The sequence below is a fragment of the Dama dama genome, chromosome 1 (assembly GCF_033118175.1).
Source record: "Dama dama isolate Ldn47 chromosome 1, ASM3311817v1, whole genome shotgun sequence".
NCBI lineage: Eukaryota > Metazoa > Chordata > Mammalia > Artiodactyla > Cervidae > Dama > Dama dama.
This window is the reverse complement of record NC_083681.1, coordinates 21,759,499-21,776,419: the sequence shown is the minus strand read 5'-3', so window position 1 is coordinate 21,776,419 and position 16,921 is coordinate 21,759,499. Positions and strand designations below refer to the sequence as shown.

The following is a 16,921-nucleotide window of genomic DNA, read 5'->3' as shown; positions in this document are numbered from 1 at the left end:
TGTTGCACGGCAGCATCTCTAGAATGTATTCATCTTCCATCAATGAAAATGTCTATTCATTAATTAGCAGCTCCCCACATTCCACCTTTCCCCAGCCCTTTGCCACCTATATTTCACTTAGGTTCTGTGAGTTTGACTCCCTTGGATACCTCATATAAGTAGAATCATTGTTCTTCTCTGATTGGCTTATTTTACTTAGCATTATGTTCTCTGGGTTCATCCATGTTGTTGCATATGAAGGATTTCTTAAAGCTGAGTACTGTTCCACTGTATGTATGTGTCAGTGGACATTTAATTCATTTCTACATCTTGGCTATTGTAAATAGTGCTTCATTGAACATGAAAGTGCTAATATCTCTTCTAGATCCTGATTTCGGTTATTGGATAAATATACAGAAGTGGGATTGTTGAATTTTTAAGAACTGTCTACATTTGTTGGGGATATTAAAGAGTGTGAGTGGTCTAAGTTAATTTTGTGGGCATGAACTCTTTCTCCTTGACATAAAGAAAATGTATATTTGAGGAGATAATCATTACTGTTGAATACTGCCATCAATATAGGATCACTGACTCAATAGGCATAAATTTAAGCAAACTCCAGGAGACAGAGGAGGATGAAAAGCCTAATGTGCTGCCATCCATGGGGTTGCAAAGAGGTGGACTTGACTTAGCGATTGAACAACAAATAAAAGCTGCCATCTTGCAAAACTTTTACTGCAATTTTTTGGGAAATTGCTGATACATATATATATACATCAAACATTTTAATATATTGACAGATCCTCCTTAATATGAGACTATTTTTTCTGAAATAGCATTCAGGAAGTGTATCCCCTGATACACTAAACCTATGTCCTCCCTATCACTTCTCACCCCTGCATGTGGGATTGAGTTGAACCCTGAATCAATTACTTGTTCAAATAAACTAGGTTATTTATTTATTTATTACTCAGTTATAAATAACTGAGTCATTCAGTACTTAATAATATACTTAGTGAACAGATTCGCTACCTTATGTTCAATATTGCCTCAGCTCATCTTCAGGCTCCATTTGGAAACTGCATTCAGTCCTTAAGTTGATGCTGTAGAAATAAACTCAGGGGGGATAAATAGTTGGCCAACTGTCACATATTTATTTAGTCAAAATAAGTGGATTTTAGTGAGTACAATAATACAGAATGTTTTAAAAGTCTTTCTTTGGCTAAGGTATTTTATTTACTCCCATTTCATGCAGAATGTTGACAATGTTTGCCTAAAATTGTTTTGAGTTTATTGTCATTCTTTTCAATATTAAAACAAGTATTAATATTAAAGTTGGATGTGACCTTAAGGACCACTTTTAATATTCATTAGAAAGGTATATTAAAAATTGTTTTCCTATAGAATTGTGTCTTTACATTTTTTAAAACAATGTTTGAGCATCACTGTATTTATAAAGAAGCTGATATATCCCCTGTGTTAATAGCCTTAGAGCACCTATTTGGAATATACAAAAAAGGAAATAAAAGGGCTCCCCAGGTGGCACAATGGTAAAGAATCCACCTGCCAAGGCAGGAAAGACAAGAGACACAGGTTTGATCCCTGGATTGGGAAGATCCCCTGCAGAAGGAAATGGCAACTCACTCCAGTATTCTTGCCTCAGAAATTCCATGAACAGAGAAGCTTGACGAGATACAGTCCGGGGTCACAATGAGTCAGGCATGACTGAGCACACACAAGGAAATGGAAGTAGTTATTTCATATTGTCTTAAACCATCACTATTCTCATATTCTATTTCCTGAAAGAAATAGGGATGTAATGATGAATTCTGTGTAGGTCAAAAAGATAAGGAGAAAAAAAAAAGTTCCAATTATTAATTCATTACTAATAGGATTACCATCCATTACATATGGGATATAACATGTTCTCTACCCCAAAATGTATTTAAAAGAACATCTCCATCTTGGAATAGAGTGAAATCTAGAATTCATACTTTTAAATTCCTATTGGAGTAATCTAATGCTATTAAAAATTGAAGTGAAAAATCTGAAGAAACACGCTGTGACCCTAAGGTTCTCCATCTTAATATAAATTCAAATACTTGTTTTAAGTATTTTTAAACTAGTACCTCTAGCTTTATGGACATAAATGTCCATGAGATTTATCCCCCACCTCCATAAAAAAAAAGAGTCCCATCAGAAAGCAGTGTAGGTAAGGAGATTTGGAAGAGTAAGTTTTAAGATTTAGGTCATACCTGAATGGTCTAGTGGTTTTCCTTACTTTCTTCAATTTAAGTCTGAATTTGGCAATAAGGAGTTCATGATCTGAGCCACAATCAGCCCCTGGTGTTGTTTTTGCTGACTGTATAGAGCTTCTCCACCTTTGGGGGCAAAGACGATAATCAATCTGATATAGGTATTGACCGTCTGGTGATGTCCATGTGTAGAGTTGTCTCTTAAGAGAGTGTTTGCTGTGACCAGTGCGTTCTCTTGGCAAAATTCTGTTAGCCTCTGCCCTGCTTCATTTTGTACTCCAAGGCCAAATTTGCCTGTTACTAGAGGTATCATTTGACTTCCTACTTTTGCATTCCAGTCCCCTGTAATAAAAAGGACATCTCTTTTGGGTGTCAGTTCTAGAAGTTCTTGTAGGTCTTCGTTCAACTTCAGCTTCTTCAGCATTACTGGTTGAGACATAGACTTGGATTACCGTGATATTGAATGGTTTCCTTGGAAATAAACTGAGATCATTCTGTCATTTTGGAGATTGCATTCAAGTACTGCATTTCAGACTCTTTTGTTGACTATGTGACTACTCCATTTATTCTGAGGGATTTGACCTAAATCCTATTCCTTACAATTATACAGTGTAAGTGACAAATAGAATCAAGGGATTAGATCTGATAGACAGAGTGCCTGAAGAACTATGGACAGAAGTTCATGACATTGTACAGGAGGCAGTGATCAAGACCATCCCCAAGAAAAAGAAATGCAAAAAAAGGCAAAACAGTTGTCTGAGGAGGTCTTACAAACAGCTGAGAAAAGAAGAGAAGCTAAAGGCAAAGGAGAAAAGGAAAGATATATGCATTTGAATGCAAAGTTCCAAAGAATAGCAAGGAGAGATAAGAAAGCCTTCCTCAGTGATCAATGCAAAGAAATAGAGGAAAACAATAGAATAAGACTAGAGATCTCTTCAAGAAAATTAGAGATACCAAGAGAAAATTTCATGTAAAGATGGGAACAATAAAGGACAGAAATGGTATGGACCTTACAGAAGCAGAAGATTAGAAGAGTGGCAGGAATACACAGAAGAACTATACAAAAAAGATCCTCATGACCCAGATAACCACAATGGTGTGATCATGCACCTAGAGCCAGACATCCTGGAATGTGAAGTCAAGTAGGCCTTAGGAAACATCACTATGAACAAAGCTAGTGGAGGTGATGGAATTCCAGTTGAGCTATTTCAAATCCTAAAAGATAATGCTGTGAAAGTGCTGCACTCAATATGCCAGCAAATTTGGAAAACTCAGCAGTGGCCACAGGACTGGAAAAGGTCAATCTTTATTCCAATCCCAAAGAAAGGCAATGCCAAAGAATGCTCAAACTACCACATACAATTGCACTCATCTCACACGCTAGTAAAGTAATGCTCAAAATTCTCCAAGCCAGGCTTCAACAGTATGTGAACTATGAACTTCCAGAGGTTCAAGCTGGATTTAGAAAAGACAGAGGAACCAGAGATCAAATTGCCAATATCCGCTGGATCATCAAAAAAGCAAGAGAGTTCCAGAAAAACATCTACATCTACTTCTGCTTTATTAACTATGCAAAAGCCTTTGACTGTGTGGATCTCAACAAACTGTGGAAAATTCTTAAAGACATGGGAATACCAGGCCACCTCACCTGCCTCCTGAGAAATTGTATGCAGGTCAAAAAGCAATAGTTAGAACTGGACATGGAACAACACACTGGTTCCAAATTGGGAAAGGAGTACGTCAAGGTTGCATGTTGTCACCATGCTTATTTAACTTATATGCAGAGCACATCATGCAAAATGCCAGACTGGATGAAGCACAAGCTGGAATCAAGATTGCTGGGAGAAATATCAGTAACCTCAGATATGCAGATGACACCACCCTTATGGCAGAAAGTGAAGAAGAACTAAAGAGCCTCTTGATGAAAGTTAAACAGGAGAGTGGAAAAGTTGACTTAAATCTCAACATTCAGAAAATGAAGATCATGGCATCCAGTGCCATCACTTCATGACAAATAGATGGGGAAACAATGGAAACAGTGAGAGTATTTTTTGCAGCTCCAAAATCACTGCAGATGGTGACTGCAGCCATGAAATTAAAAGACGTTTGCTCCTTGGAAGAAATTCTATGACCAACATAGACAGCCTGTTGTAAATCAGAGACATTACTTTGCCAACAAAGGTCCATCTAGTCAAAGCTTTGGTTTTTCTAGTAGTCTTGTATGGATGTGAGAGTTGGACTCTGAAGAAAGCTGAGCACCAAAGAATTTATGCTTTTGACCTGTGGTGTTGGAGAAGACTCTTGAGAGTCCCTTGGACAGCAAGGAGATCCAACCAGTCTATCCTAAAGGAAATCAGTCCTGAATATTCATTGGAAGGACTGATGCTGAAGCTGAAACCCCAATACTTTGGCCCCCTGATGCGAAGTACTGACTCAATGGAAAAGATCCTGATGCTGGGAAAGATTGAAGGTGGGAGGAGAAAGGGACGATAGAGGATGAAATGGTTGGGTGGCATCACCGACTCGATGGGCATGAGTGTGAGTAAGCTCTGGTAGTTGGTGATAGACAGGGAAGCCTGGCGTGCTGCAGTCCATGGGGTCGCAGAGTCAAACAGTACTGAGAGACTGAACTGAACTGAAGGTTTAAGATAATAAAGCTGAAAGAAACTTCATGGAGACACAGGCCCCTCCAGGTGCTTTGTGAGAATTGCCGTATCCACAGGACTTTTTATAGATACATAATGCTTATTAGCATAAATAAGCCCAAGAGTCAGCCCTGCTTGGGTTCAGATTCTAGCTCTGCTAGTTAACCTGTTGGGCTTGTGGTAAATTACTTAATCTCCCTGTGACATTTTCTTATCTATAAAAAAACTGTTTGAGGATTAAACTAATATGTGTAATGTGTTAACAATTACTGGTAGATGATATGTTCTCAGTAAATATTGACCATTAGAATGAAAGTGTTGTTGACACTTTTAGATAGCTCCTTGTTTTTTTGTTTTAATATAAGGAAGTAGACAGTCTTGACAGTTTATTGATCTAGGGAAAGCATTATTGGAATGACGTTCTTCCAGATGAATAGATATACAAGTTCCCACATGGTATCTGACGTTCCTAATATAAAGAGAGGCCGGCATTTAAAAAAACAAACTCAAAATGTATGAAGACAGATACAGAAACATACTGTTCCTCCCAAAAGATTCATAGTTTCAATTTTATATTACCTAAATAGCTGCCATCAAAAAGTAAGATTTTTAAGAGAAAAAGTAAGATTTTACTTTTTAAAAAAAATCTAATGATTTATAGCAATAGGGTAGAAGCTATTATGCCACAAGGCACTTTTATATTATATTTACATTGTTTGCCTTACAAGAAGCATAGATGAGGCTTTGAATCCAGATTATCATTCATGTAAAGGCTCCTTAAAAATCCTGTTTCATTTTATAAGTTCTACTGAAGAATTTTAGCTTTAACTATTCCATGAGGAGTTTTAAGAATATGAAGTATCTTTGATTTCATTTTAGCTTTTAGTGTTTCTGTAAATGGTTCTGAATGATAGAAAGTACTGATGTTTCCTAGGGCATTCTCTTTATCCCTAGCAGTGCCTTCTAACTATTTAAGTCTCGGGTCCATTATAAGCATTAAATCTGTAAAGTAGGTCAAGAGAATGATGGTTTCAATACCAGGGTTTTAAGGAGGATTAGGTAGAAATTCAGAAAGCAATTTCATTGCCAACTTAAAAGTAGATCACTTTCTCGGTATCCAGAGATAAGTATCAATTATATCAATTCTACATTAAATATAATACTTCCTGGCCTCTTTTTTTCCAGTTTAGGGTCTATTTTTAGGCTATAGTTTTTTTCAGTTTTCACCACAATATAAGGGAAGTGGTAAGAAAAAAATCTTTAAAAAGGAAATTTAAAATAATCTTTGCTTGTAAAGTCTAGAAAGTCATACAACTACTCAGTTGGAAATGCATTGTAAATTTCTCTAATTCCTGGTTATATTTTTAGTGCATATAAGGTGAAAATTTTATAAATATTTTAATAAATAATGTTTATGTTTAATCTTTTACTCAGCCATTTATATTTTATATATTTTTTTAAATAAACAAGTTATAAATAATAAATGAGTTAACTTTTCATAACAGCAGTAAGTATAAAATTAGGCTTTTGATCCAAATGTAATGCTCAACATATAGAAAATAAAATTGCCAGCTTATGGCTATTTGCTGCCATAAATGCAAGCATTAGGACCAATATGTCAAATGTTTCAAAGGCCTTTTTAGGCTAAGGTAACCAAACATGTTACAGTTTACTGAAGGTAAAAACAATGAGTAAGACATTCTTTGCCCATGATTAGTAAAACTGTCTTCTTATCACAAGTACGGAAGTTCTCATAAAATTTAAGAAACAAAATAACAAGAAATCCTATCTGGTTTTTATCTTTCTAGATATAACAATAACTTTAAGATAAAAAATAAAATAAAATTAAGTGACATGTGGACAGCAAGCTGTGTGGATGAAGTGGGAGAAGGCAACACCAATGCCATGAAATCCTTTGTCTTAGGCTGGCCCACAGTGAACTTCGTGGCCACTTTCAGGTGAGAACCATAGCTTGTCTTATACTATTCACATGGGTTTGCTACTGTGAAATACAGTCAGCTATGTAATTTCTATAATGGAGAGGAGAAAAAGATAATTCAGTTTTGTTCCCATAATTTTTTAAAGAAAAATATTTTATTCTGATTGATCTATTCTGTTTTGTAGAGAAGTTCATTTGTATTCTAAAGCCAATAATTCATCTTTTGGCACACCCTCAATAAAGACACCTGTATGCTTCATGTTTCTCCCAAAGAGTTTTATTAAAAGATGTGAAAGGTAATAGTAAATATTGAGAACTCTTGGAAGCATTTACCTTGGTTTGAACTGTGACTTTTTAAAGGGGCTACTGAAACACCTTGAACACCGTGGAAGAGGAATAGAGTAATCAGAGTTTTAGGACCTCCCTCTCCAGTATTCCCTTCCCTCATGTTTAGTCACTGTTTTATATATTGAGTTTTCAAGTTAGCTTTTTAAACTACTGAAACAGATGTTTTACTGAAACAAATTCTATAAAAGACTCCAGTTAAGCTTGAATAATCAGCTTATACTTTATACTCCCAGATTTTCTTTAAAAATAGTTTATAATTATAGAAATAAATTTAATGTCATGAAATAATGTGGTTCCTAATTGCATATCATGTTCTAACTTGGTATCTACAGAGGTGTGACAATCAAAACCAGATTTATGAATTCAAGGAATGAAAGTCAGTTTCCTAAGACTTATTCCTTGGCTGGGATGGAGTTGAAGAATGCATGAAGAGAGAATCTTTGTGTTCTTATCTGAACAGGCTAAATTGGCACTTTTGCGTTCATACTGAGCATACGAAAATTCAGACTTATGATTTTGAACAATTGCATATTCATATTCAATATTTGTTTTACACTTAAAAGAGCTGGTTTTTATTTCAAGTACACATTTTTCTTTCTACTTCCTCATTACCATCCAACTCCTCAGGCATCATTTTAAAAGCAAATAACTACTTTTTTGAAGCTCTTAATCTTCTAATAAAGGAAAGGCATGCCATGAAATTCTATTATGCATTATTGACCTACCACAGGATTTTAAGAATTTGTTTAGAAGAAATATACATTTGTATCACCCTCTGTGTATCTTCTTTTCCATGACAAGCTTCTCTAAATATTGTCATTTCATATTGTTTAATCTCCCTGGTGTTTACAGCTGAAAGGAAGTGATTTCAAGTGAAGGGTGAGACTACATTATGTCTTTAAACAAGGAGTTTTTCCATAAAAGTTTTTTAAGTAGAAGGGAAAATACAGAAAAGTGTGCATACATAGTAGTTCCTCAAAGAGTATAGTACTTTAAACTGAATGACTAAGTTAACATCCCTAGTGATGTCATGGGCACGTCTATGTTTTGATAGTGCAATGAGGAGCTTCTGTGATATTTCTCTCCAATACCCATAGCCCCAGTCTAATAATGAGAAAAATATCAGATAAGTCCAAATTGAGGGATGTTCTATAGAGTTACCTGACCAGTAAGCCTCAAAATTGTCTCAATCAAAAAAAAAAGTCAAAAAACAAAACATGAAAAGGTACAGGAAAGGTCACTAAGGAGACATGATATCTAAATCTACTATGTGGTATCCTACAATAGAAAATAGGAAAAGGACATTAATGGAAAAACTGGTGAAGTCTGAAGTCAGTAGTGTAGTTAATGGTAATGTCCCAGTATTGGTTTCTTAGTCTGATGGATGTGCTGTGATAATGTGAGAGGATAGCATTAGAAGAAACAAAAACGGGTATATAGGGATTCTCTGTACTATCTCTGCAACTTTCATGAAAATCTAAACCTATCTTGAAATTAAAAGATTACTTTAAAAAAAAAAAAAAAGGTAGTGTGGAAGAGTTCAGACTCTGGTATGGCAGAGTGAGGTCTTAACAGACTGACCAGTCTGCAGATAACAACTGTAAACTCTGAACAAAACACAAACAACCACCTCCTGAAGGTTCTGGAAAGTGAACAAAACGTTGGCAGATTTTGGAGAAGAATTGAAACTTGGAAGGAGGCATCAGCACTGGATGAGTTTCCTACTTTTAAGGCATTCGCCTGAGGGCAGGCTGCAGTCAAGTCAGGGTGCAGGGAATTGAAACTGACAAAAACTCAGGCATTCTGGGCTGAAACACCAAAGTACAGAGTTTTGGTCAGCCACAGCCACAGGAACTTGAGGGATAAAATCTCAGATAGAAGAGCATCAGAGAAAGTTTGTTTAGATTCTGCCCAGCTGGATGCTGAACCACAGATGCATGGAACAGACTTAAAGCAGCTTCAAGATAAGGCTGAAAGACTTGCACTGAGTTGCTCCTGAACACAGGAGAGGTAGGGTTTTCAGCTTGAATCTAATAAAATGAGTTGTCTGTTAAAACATCAACATTATTTTGCAAATATAACAAAACTCAGAGTCTCCAGAATAAGATATTTATAGTGTCTAGAATATTATCTGAAGTTTTTTAATCTATGAAGAATCTGGAAAGGAAAACAATAATAAATAGAAGCCAATCATGAGATGGAATTGCTATAAAAGAACTTACAAGCAACTCTTATAACTTTGCTCAGTAGGTAAAAGGAAAAGCCAATTGAAATGAGTGAAAAGATAGGAAATCTTAGCAGAGAAATAGAAAATATTTTTCAAAAACCAAATGAAAATTCTAGAACTAAAAATTATAATATCTTAAATATTTAAAAATTCTCTCTGTGGCTTTAGTTGCAAAATGGAAATGAAAGAGAAATAAGTCTGTGAATTTGAAAGCATATAAACAGAGATTATCCAATCTGAGGAACAGAGAAAAAAAGATTTTTAATCAAAAATGCATCAGAGACTTGGAGGAAAACCAAAATGTATAATATACATGTAATGGGAATTCTGGAAAGAAAAGAGAGAGAAGGAATGTGGCAGAACAAATATTTTAGAAATAATGGTTTGAAAATCTCCCAAATTTGGTGAAAGACATATATGTACAGATTCAGTGAGCTCTGTGAACCCTAAATGGGAGTAATATGAATAAAACTTCACCCATTAATTTGTAGACAAACTGCTATAAACCAAATATAAGAGAAAATCATGAAAGCAGCCAGAAAAAATACAACACATTACATACAGTGGAACAACAGTTTGCATCACTGTGGTTTTGTCATCAGAAATTATGGCTATTTCAGAGATCACAGAGTGTTTAAAGACTCAAGATTGATCAAAGTGGCAGAGTAGGAGGATGTGGAACTTACCTTCCCCCATGTAGATTATTCCACATCACATGTGGAATGATTCTCACTGAAAACTGGCAGAAAGACACCTATACAACCAAGGCTGTAAGAAAGATCCACACGTAATCAGGAAGAAAAGAAAAGTGATCAGGCTGGGAGCTTGCCACCAGGAGTATCCTCAGAGGAAAAGGGAAGTTACACGGTCAGAGACCTGCCCTGGGGAGTGAGCAGCTCAAACCACAGATTAGACATCCCACTCCTGGCATCCTACACAGGGGAGACCAGCCCTCTTGGCTGGTTGGAGAACTGCTGGAACTAACCAGAAGGCTGTGGGAAACCTAGACTCTGCTTGCATGCATGTACACACTCACTCACACACAGAAACACACATACACACTGATTAGCTGGCTTGCCCCTGAGCCAGAGTGGAGAAGGCTGATAGAGGATTGTTCTAGGAGCTGCTCGTTTTCCCTAACCTGGTGGAGCAAATGCTCAAGCCCTGCTTCCTCCAGCTGCAGCTCCCCACTGGACCAAGAGCTGCCATGACTAGGAACAGAACTTGGACCACCAAAGGTGACTTGGTCCTGAGGTGATGTTTACGTGGGGTGGCAGTGGCCATTGTTGGTGCTTACTTAAGGAGTGCATCAGAAGCTGCCCAGAACTCTGCTGACATCTGATTCATTGCAGCTGATGCCACAATACATGGAGAGAGTTCACACAGACCCCGCCTGTCCTGCACCACAGGACATCAGGGTGGAGGCATCAGAGGAGGGAGAAGGACAAAGAGGACTCAGACCCGCAGCTGCCTGTGAGCAGAGTAAGGGGAACAGTTGCAGATTCTTGCACAGGCAGCAGATCAGAGACGACTCAGATGTCCCTCTGAGGCCGACATGTACCTAGAACCCACACGGGCCCCCTTGCATCAGCACGGCCCCACTCTGGAACAAAGGTTCCGGTACTTACAGAAGTGAAAGCACATGCTTAGCAGGAGCAGGGCCAGCTCAGGCCTGATCTCAGGGCTTCTGCTGTAGCAATTTGAGATCCATTGAGGAGAGAGGAAGTCCTGCCTCACAAGTAGCTTCAGCTCTAACCTATCCATTCCCAGCCACACCCTCTACCAAGGCTATTGCTGCTGGCACACACTGAGGAAGCATCTGACTTGCATCTACGTCAGATCCAGTTCTGCCACCAGTGTCAGTGGCACACACAGTCTGTGTAGGGATGCTCCCGCCCAAGTGCACCGTTTCAAGAGTATAACAGGCAGGTGTGTCACCAAAGTACACAAAGGCCGAAAATGTTAAGCTAATGAAAAAGGCAGAGGAACTGGTTTCGGTTGAAGAAGTAAGAGAAAACCCGAGAGAAATATGTAATAAAATAAACTGTTTATCAGACCAAGAATTCAAAGCATTTATAGTAAAAATATTAACTTGATTAGGGAAAAATAGATGAACACAGTGAAAAATTTTAACAAAAAACTAGAAAATAAAAGAGGACCCAGTTAGAAATTAAGAATTCAATAATTAAAATAAAAAATACACTAGAAAGGATAACAGACTGTGTGATCTGGAAAACAGAATAGTAGACACCTGATCAAAACAGAAAAAAAAATGTTTAAATGAAAAGAGTTTAGGAGAGCTCTGGAATAACATTAATTAAGCTTACCAATGTTCACATTATAGGTAACCTGAAAGGAAAAGAGAGGGAGAAATTTAAATTCAATATTTCATGAAATTAAGGTAGGAAACTTCCCAAACTTGTAGAGAGTAACATATACCCAGGTACAGGAGGCATGGCGGATCCCAAATAGGACAGGAAACAGTGACATGATGTGTTCAAAGTGCTAAAGGGGAATAACTTGCAACCTGTGATACTTAGCAAGATTGTCGTTTGGAGTCAAAGAAGAGATACTTAGCAAGATTATCATTTGGAGTCAAAGAAGAGATAAAGGACTTCTCAGAAGGCAAACACTGAAAGAGTTCATCCATATTAAACCTACCCTAAAATAATTACAGAATTTTCTCTAGGTGGAAAATAAATAAGAATCTATAGGAAAGGGAAAATCCCACTAGGAAAGCAAATACTAGGGACTGAGAATCAACCACTTAAGTGAGCTAGTATGAAAATAAAAAGACAAACAATTGTAAAAGTAGCTGTTACAACTACAAATAAATAGTTAAGGGGTAACATGAAAATGTAAAATATGACATCAAAAACAGAAAATGTCAGAGAGGGGGATAAAAACTATAAATTTTTTGGAATGTGTTTCAGCTTAAATGACTACAGCTTAAAACAAGTAGATATAGTTGTAGGTCAGCGTATATGAACCCCATGGTAACCACAAATCAAAAACCTATAATTGGTACTTAAAAAGTAAGAAGAAAGGAACACAAGCATACTAGTAAGATAATCGTAAAACCACAAGGGAAGAAACAGAAAAAGAAGACGTGACAAGAGGAGAACTACAAAAACAACCAGGAAAGAACAATAAAATGGCAATGAGTACACACCTTTCAATAATTACCTTAAATGTCACTGGAGGAAATGTGCCAATCAGCAGACATAGGATGGCTGATTGGATTTAAAAACACACACACACCAGTATGCTGCCTCCAAGAGACTCACTTCAGAGCTAAAGACACACAGACTGAAAGTGACGACATGGAAAAGATATTTTGTTTTTCATGTGAATGGAAAAGACAAGAAAGCTGGAGTAGCAATACTTACAACAGACAAAATTGATTTTTTAAAAGGCTATAGCAATAGACCAAAAAAGAGCATTATTTTATAAAACAAGGACCAATACAAGTAGAGCATAGTATACTCATTAACATATATGCCCTCAGTACAGGAGTACCCAAACATGTAAAGCTAATATCAAAAGACATAAATGGAGAAACTGACAATAATATTATTAATACAATAACAGTAAGGGATGTTAATACCCCACTTACATCAACAGACAGATCATCCGGACAGAAAATTACTAAAGCAACAATGGTCTTAAATGGCATACTAAACCAGGTGGACTTATTAGATAGCTGCCGCACACTCCAACCAAAACCAGCAGAATACACATTCTTTTCAAGTGTACATGGAACATTCTCCAGGATATATCACATACTAGGCCAGAAAACAAGTGTAAACAAATTTAACAGAATAGAAATTATAGCAAGCATCTTTTCCAATAATGACTGGAAAAGAATTACAGCAAGTTACAGCAGGAAAAACATTACAAGCCCAAATACTTGGCGACTAAACAACATACGACTGAAAATCCAGTGGGTCAATGATAAAATGAAAGAAGAAATGAGAAAATACCTTAAGAAAAGTAACAGTGGAAACACAGCGCTACCAAATCTTTAGGATGCTGCAAAAGCATCTCTTAAGAGGGAAGCTTATAGCAATACAGGCCTTCCTCAAGAAACAAGAAAAATCTCTAATAAACAACCTAACCTACCATCTAAAGGATAGAAAGAGAAGAACAAACAAAGCCCCAAAGTCAGCAGAAGGAAAGAAATAGTAAGGATCAGAAAGGAAACAAATAAAATAGAGTCCCCTCCCCCCCAAAAATTAGAAAAGATCAATGAAACCATGAGCTGGTTTTTTGAAAAGATAAACAGAATTGATAAACCATTAATGAGGTTTCCCAAGAAGAAAAGGGAGAGGACCCAAGGAAATAAAAGAAATGAAAGAAGAAATAACAACCAATGCCACAGAGATACAAAAATCACCAGTGAATTCTGTGAACAATTGTATGCCAACAAATTGGATGACATAGAAGAAATAGACAAATTTCCAACAAAACCTGCTAACACTGTATTAAAAGTAAACAAACAATTTGAACAGATCGATCACTAGTACTGACATTGAATTTGTTATTTTTTAAAAAACTGCTGGCAAACAAAAGTCTAGGAATTCACAGGGAAATTCTGGCTTCACAGGAAAATTCTGCCAAACGTATAAAGGAAAGCTAATATCTATTCTTCTCAAACTCTTCCAAAAAATTGAAGAAGAGGAGACACTCCCAAACTCATTCTCTGAGAACACCATTACCCTGATGCCAAAACCAGACTAAAAGATGCTCCAGAAAAATTAGAGGTGAATATCTTTGATGAATTTACGTGCAAAAGCCCTTAACAACATATTAGCAAATGGAACCAACAGTATACAGAAAGACCCATACACCATGATGAAGTAGGATTTATTCCAGGGACACAAGGACAGTTCAGTATTTGCAAATCAATCAGTGTGATATGTCACAGTAACAAATGGAAGGATAAAAATCACATGGTCATGTCGAGACACAGAAAGCATATTTGGCAGAATTCAACATCCATTCATGATAAAAACTCTCATCAAAGTTGGATTAGAGGGAATATATCTCAGCATAATAAAGAACATTTTGATAAACCCAGACCTAATATCATGCTCAATGGTGAAAATCTGAAACCCTTTCCTCTAAATTAAAAAGCAAAACAGGGATGCCCCCTCTTACCATTTCTACTTAACATGCTATTGGAAGTCTAACTCACAGCAATCAGACAAGAAAAAGAAATGAAAGGCATCCAAAGTGGAAGAGAAGAAGTAAAACTGTCACTGTTTGCAGATGACAAGATACCACGTATAGAAAACCCTAAAGTCTCAACCCAAAATTGTTAGAACTAATAAATGAACTCAGCAAAGTTGCAGGAGATGAGATTAATATACATAAATCTGTTGCTTTTCTATATTCAAGTACTGAACTATCAGAAAGAGAAAGCAAGAAAACAATCCCATTTAAAATCATATCAAAAAGAATATAATGCCTAGGAATAAACTTAAGCTTGGAGGTGAAAGACCTATACACTGAAAACTGTAAAACATTCATGGAAATTGAAGCTGATACAAGGAAATAGAAAGATAGCCCATGCTCTTAGATTAGATGAATTAATATTGTTAAAGTGGCTTCACAGAACTGAACAAATAATCCTGATATTCATATGCAAGTACAAAAGACCCAGAATTGCTGAAGCAATCTTGAGAAGAAAGAACAAAGCTAAAGGTGTTACCCTCCCAGACTTCAAATTATACTACAAAACTACAATAATCAAAATATCTTGGACCTGGCCCAAAAACAGATACATAGATCAATGGAAAAGAATAATGAGCCCAGAAATAAACCCACACACTTTCGGTCAATTAATCTACTACAAAGGAGGCAAGAATATACAATGGAGAGATTAAAGTCTCTTCAACAAATGTTACTAGGAAAACTGGACATCTATGTGTAAAACAATGAGGTCAGAACATCCCTTCATTCTGTATATAAAAATAAAGACAAAATAGATTAAAGGCCTAAATGTAAGACCATAAACCATGAAATTCATAGACAAAAACATAGGCAGAACAGTCTTTGACATAAACAGTAACAATATTTTTTTTGGATCTGTCTCCTAAGGCAAAATAAAGACAAGCAAAATTAAAGAAACACCCTTAAACTAAAATGCCCTTACATAGCAAAGGAGGCCATTGACAAAACAAAAAGACAACCTATAGAACGCAAAAAGGTATTTTCAAATAATGTGTTCAACAAAGGGTTTATATCTAAATTATTTAAACAGTTCATACAACTCAGTATCAAAAAACAAACAGTCCAAAATTGGCAGAAGACCTGAATAGACACTTTTCTAAAGATGGCTTAGAGATGGCTAGCTAACAGCGTATGAAAAGATGTTCAACCTCACTAATTATCAGAGAAATGTAAGTCAAAACAATAATGGGATATCACCTCACACTTTTCAGAATGGCTGTCATCAACAAGAACAAATGTTTTCGAGGATGTAGATAAAAGAAAACCCTTGTACTCCGCTGAGAATGTAAATTGGTACAGCCATTGTGGAAAACAGTATGGAGGCTCTTCAAAAAAAAACTGAAAATAGAGTTGCTATAGGATCCAGCAGTTCTACTCCTGGGTGTACATTCAGAAAAAAAGCAAAAACACTAATTCAAAAAGATTCATGTACCCGGTGTTCATAGTGTCATTATTTGTAACAGTCAAGATATGGAAGCAACCCAAGTGTCCATGAACAGACGAATGGATAAAGACATGGTGCGTATATACACACACACAGGATGGAGTATTATTCAGACGTAAAAAAGAATGAACTTCTGCCATCTGCAGCAACATGAATGAACCTTCAGAATATTATGCTTAGTGATATATGTCAGCAAAAGATAAATATTGTATAATATCACTTATACATGGAACCAAGAAATTAAAACAAATGAATGGAAATACAAAGCAGAAATAGACTCAAAGATAACAGAAAATAAAGTGGTGGTTACCAGCGGGGAGAGAGAGGTGGGGAGGCACACATTACAGCTATGGGATTAAGAAATACAACTTACTATGGATAAAACAGATAAGAAACAAGGATATATTGTACAGCACAGGGGATTATAATTAATATAGTAGCTTTTAATGGGATATAATATAGAAAAATATTCAATCATTGTGTTGTACACCTAAAGAAGATATAATACTGGGTTGGCCACAAAGTTCATTTGGATTTTTCTATAACATGTTAAATGGAATTCAATTTAAATTCAACTATACTTCAATTTAAAAAAATAGGTATTTAAAGAAAAAGCTTTCAACCTAGAATATTATATCTAGCAAAAATATCCTTCAAAAATGAAAGTGAAATAAAAGTTTTTAAACTCTAAGAATTTATTGCCAGCAGAACTGTACTACAAAAACAAAAATGCTGACAGAAATTTTTCAGCCCGAAGTGAAATGATCCAAGAAAGTGGCTTGGATCTTTACCAAGGAGTAAAGAACATCTCAAATCATTTATATAAATAAACATTAAGAAAATCTAGTT

The 16,921-nt window shown here is 36.2% G+C and overlaps 1 protein-coding gene across 1 annotated transcript in view; it reads left to right on the top strand.

Annotated features, from left to right (window-relative positions):
- ARHGAP20 (Rho GTPase activating protein 20) overlaps positions 1 to 16,921 on the top strand; it is a 193,197-nt gene that overhangs the window by 120,544 nt on the left and 55,732 nt on the right. The window contains exon 4 of the mRNA XM_061144425.1: positions 6,688 to 6,837. Coding sequence (XP_061000408.1) covers positions 6,688 to 6,837 — 150 coding nt within the window. The remainder of the gene's footprint in view (positions 1 to 6,687; positions 6,838 to 16,921) is intronic.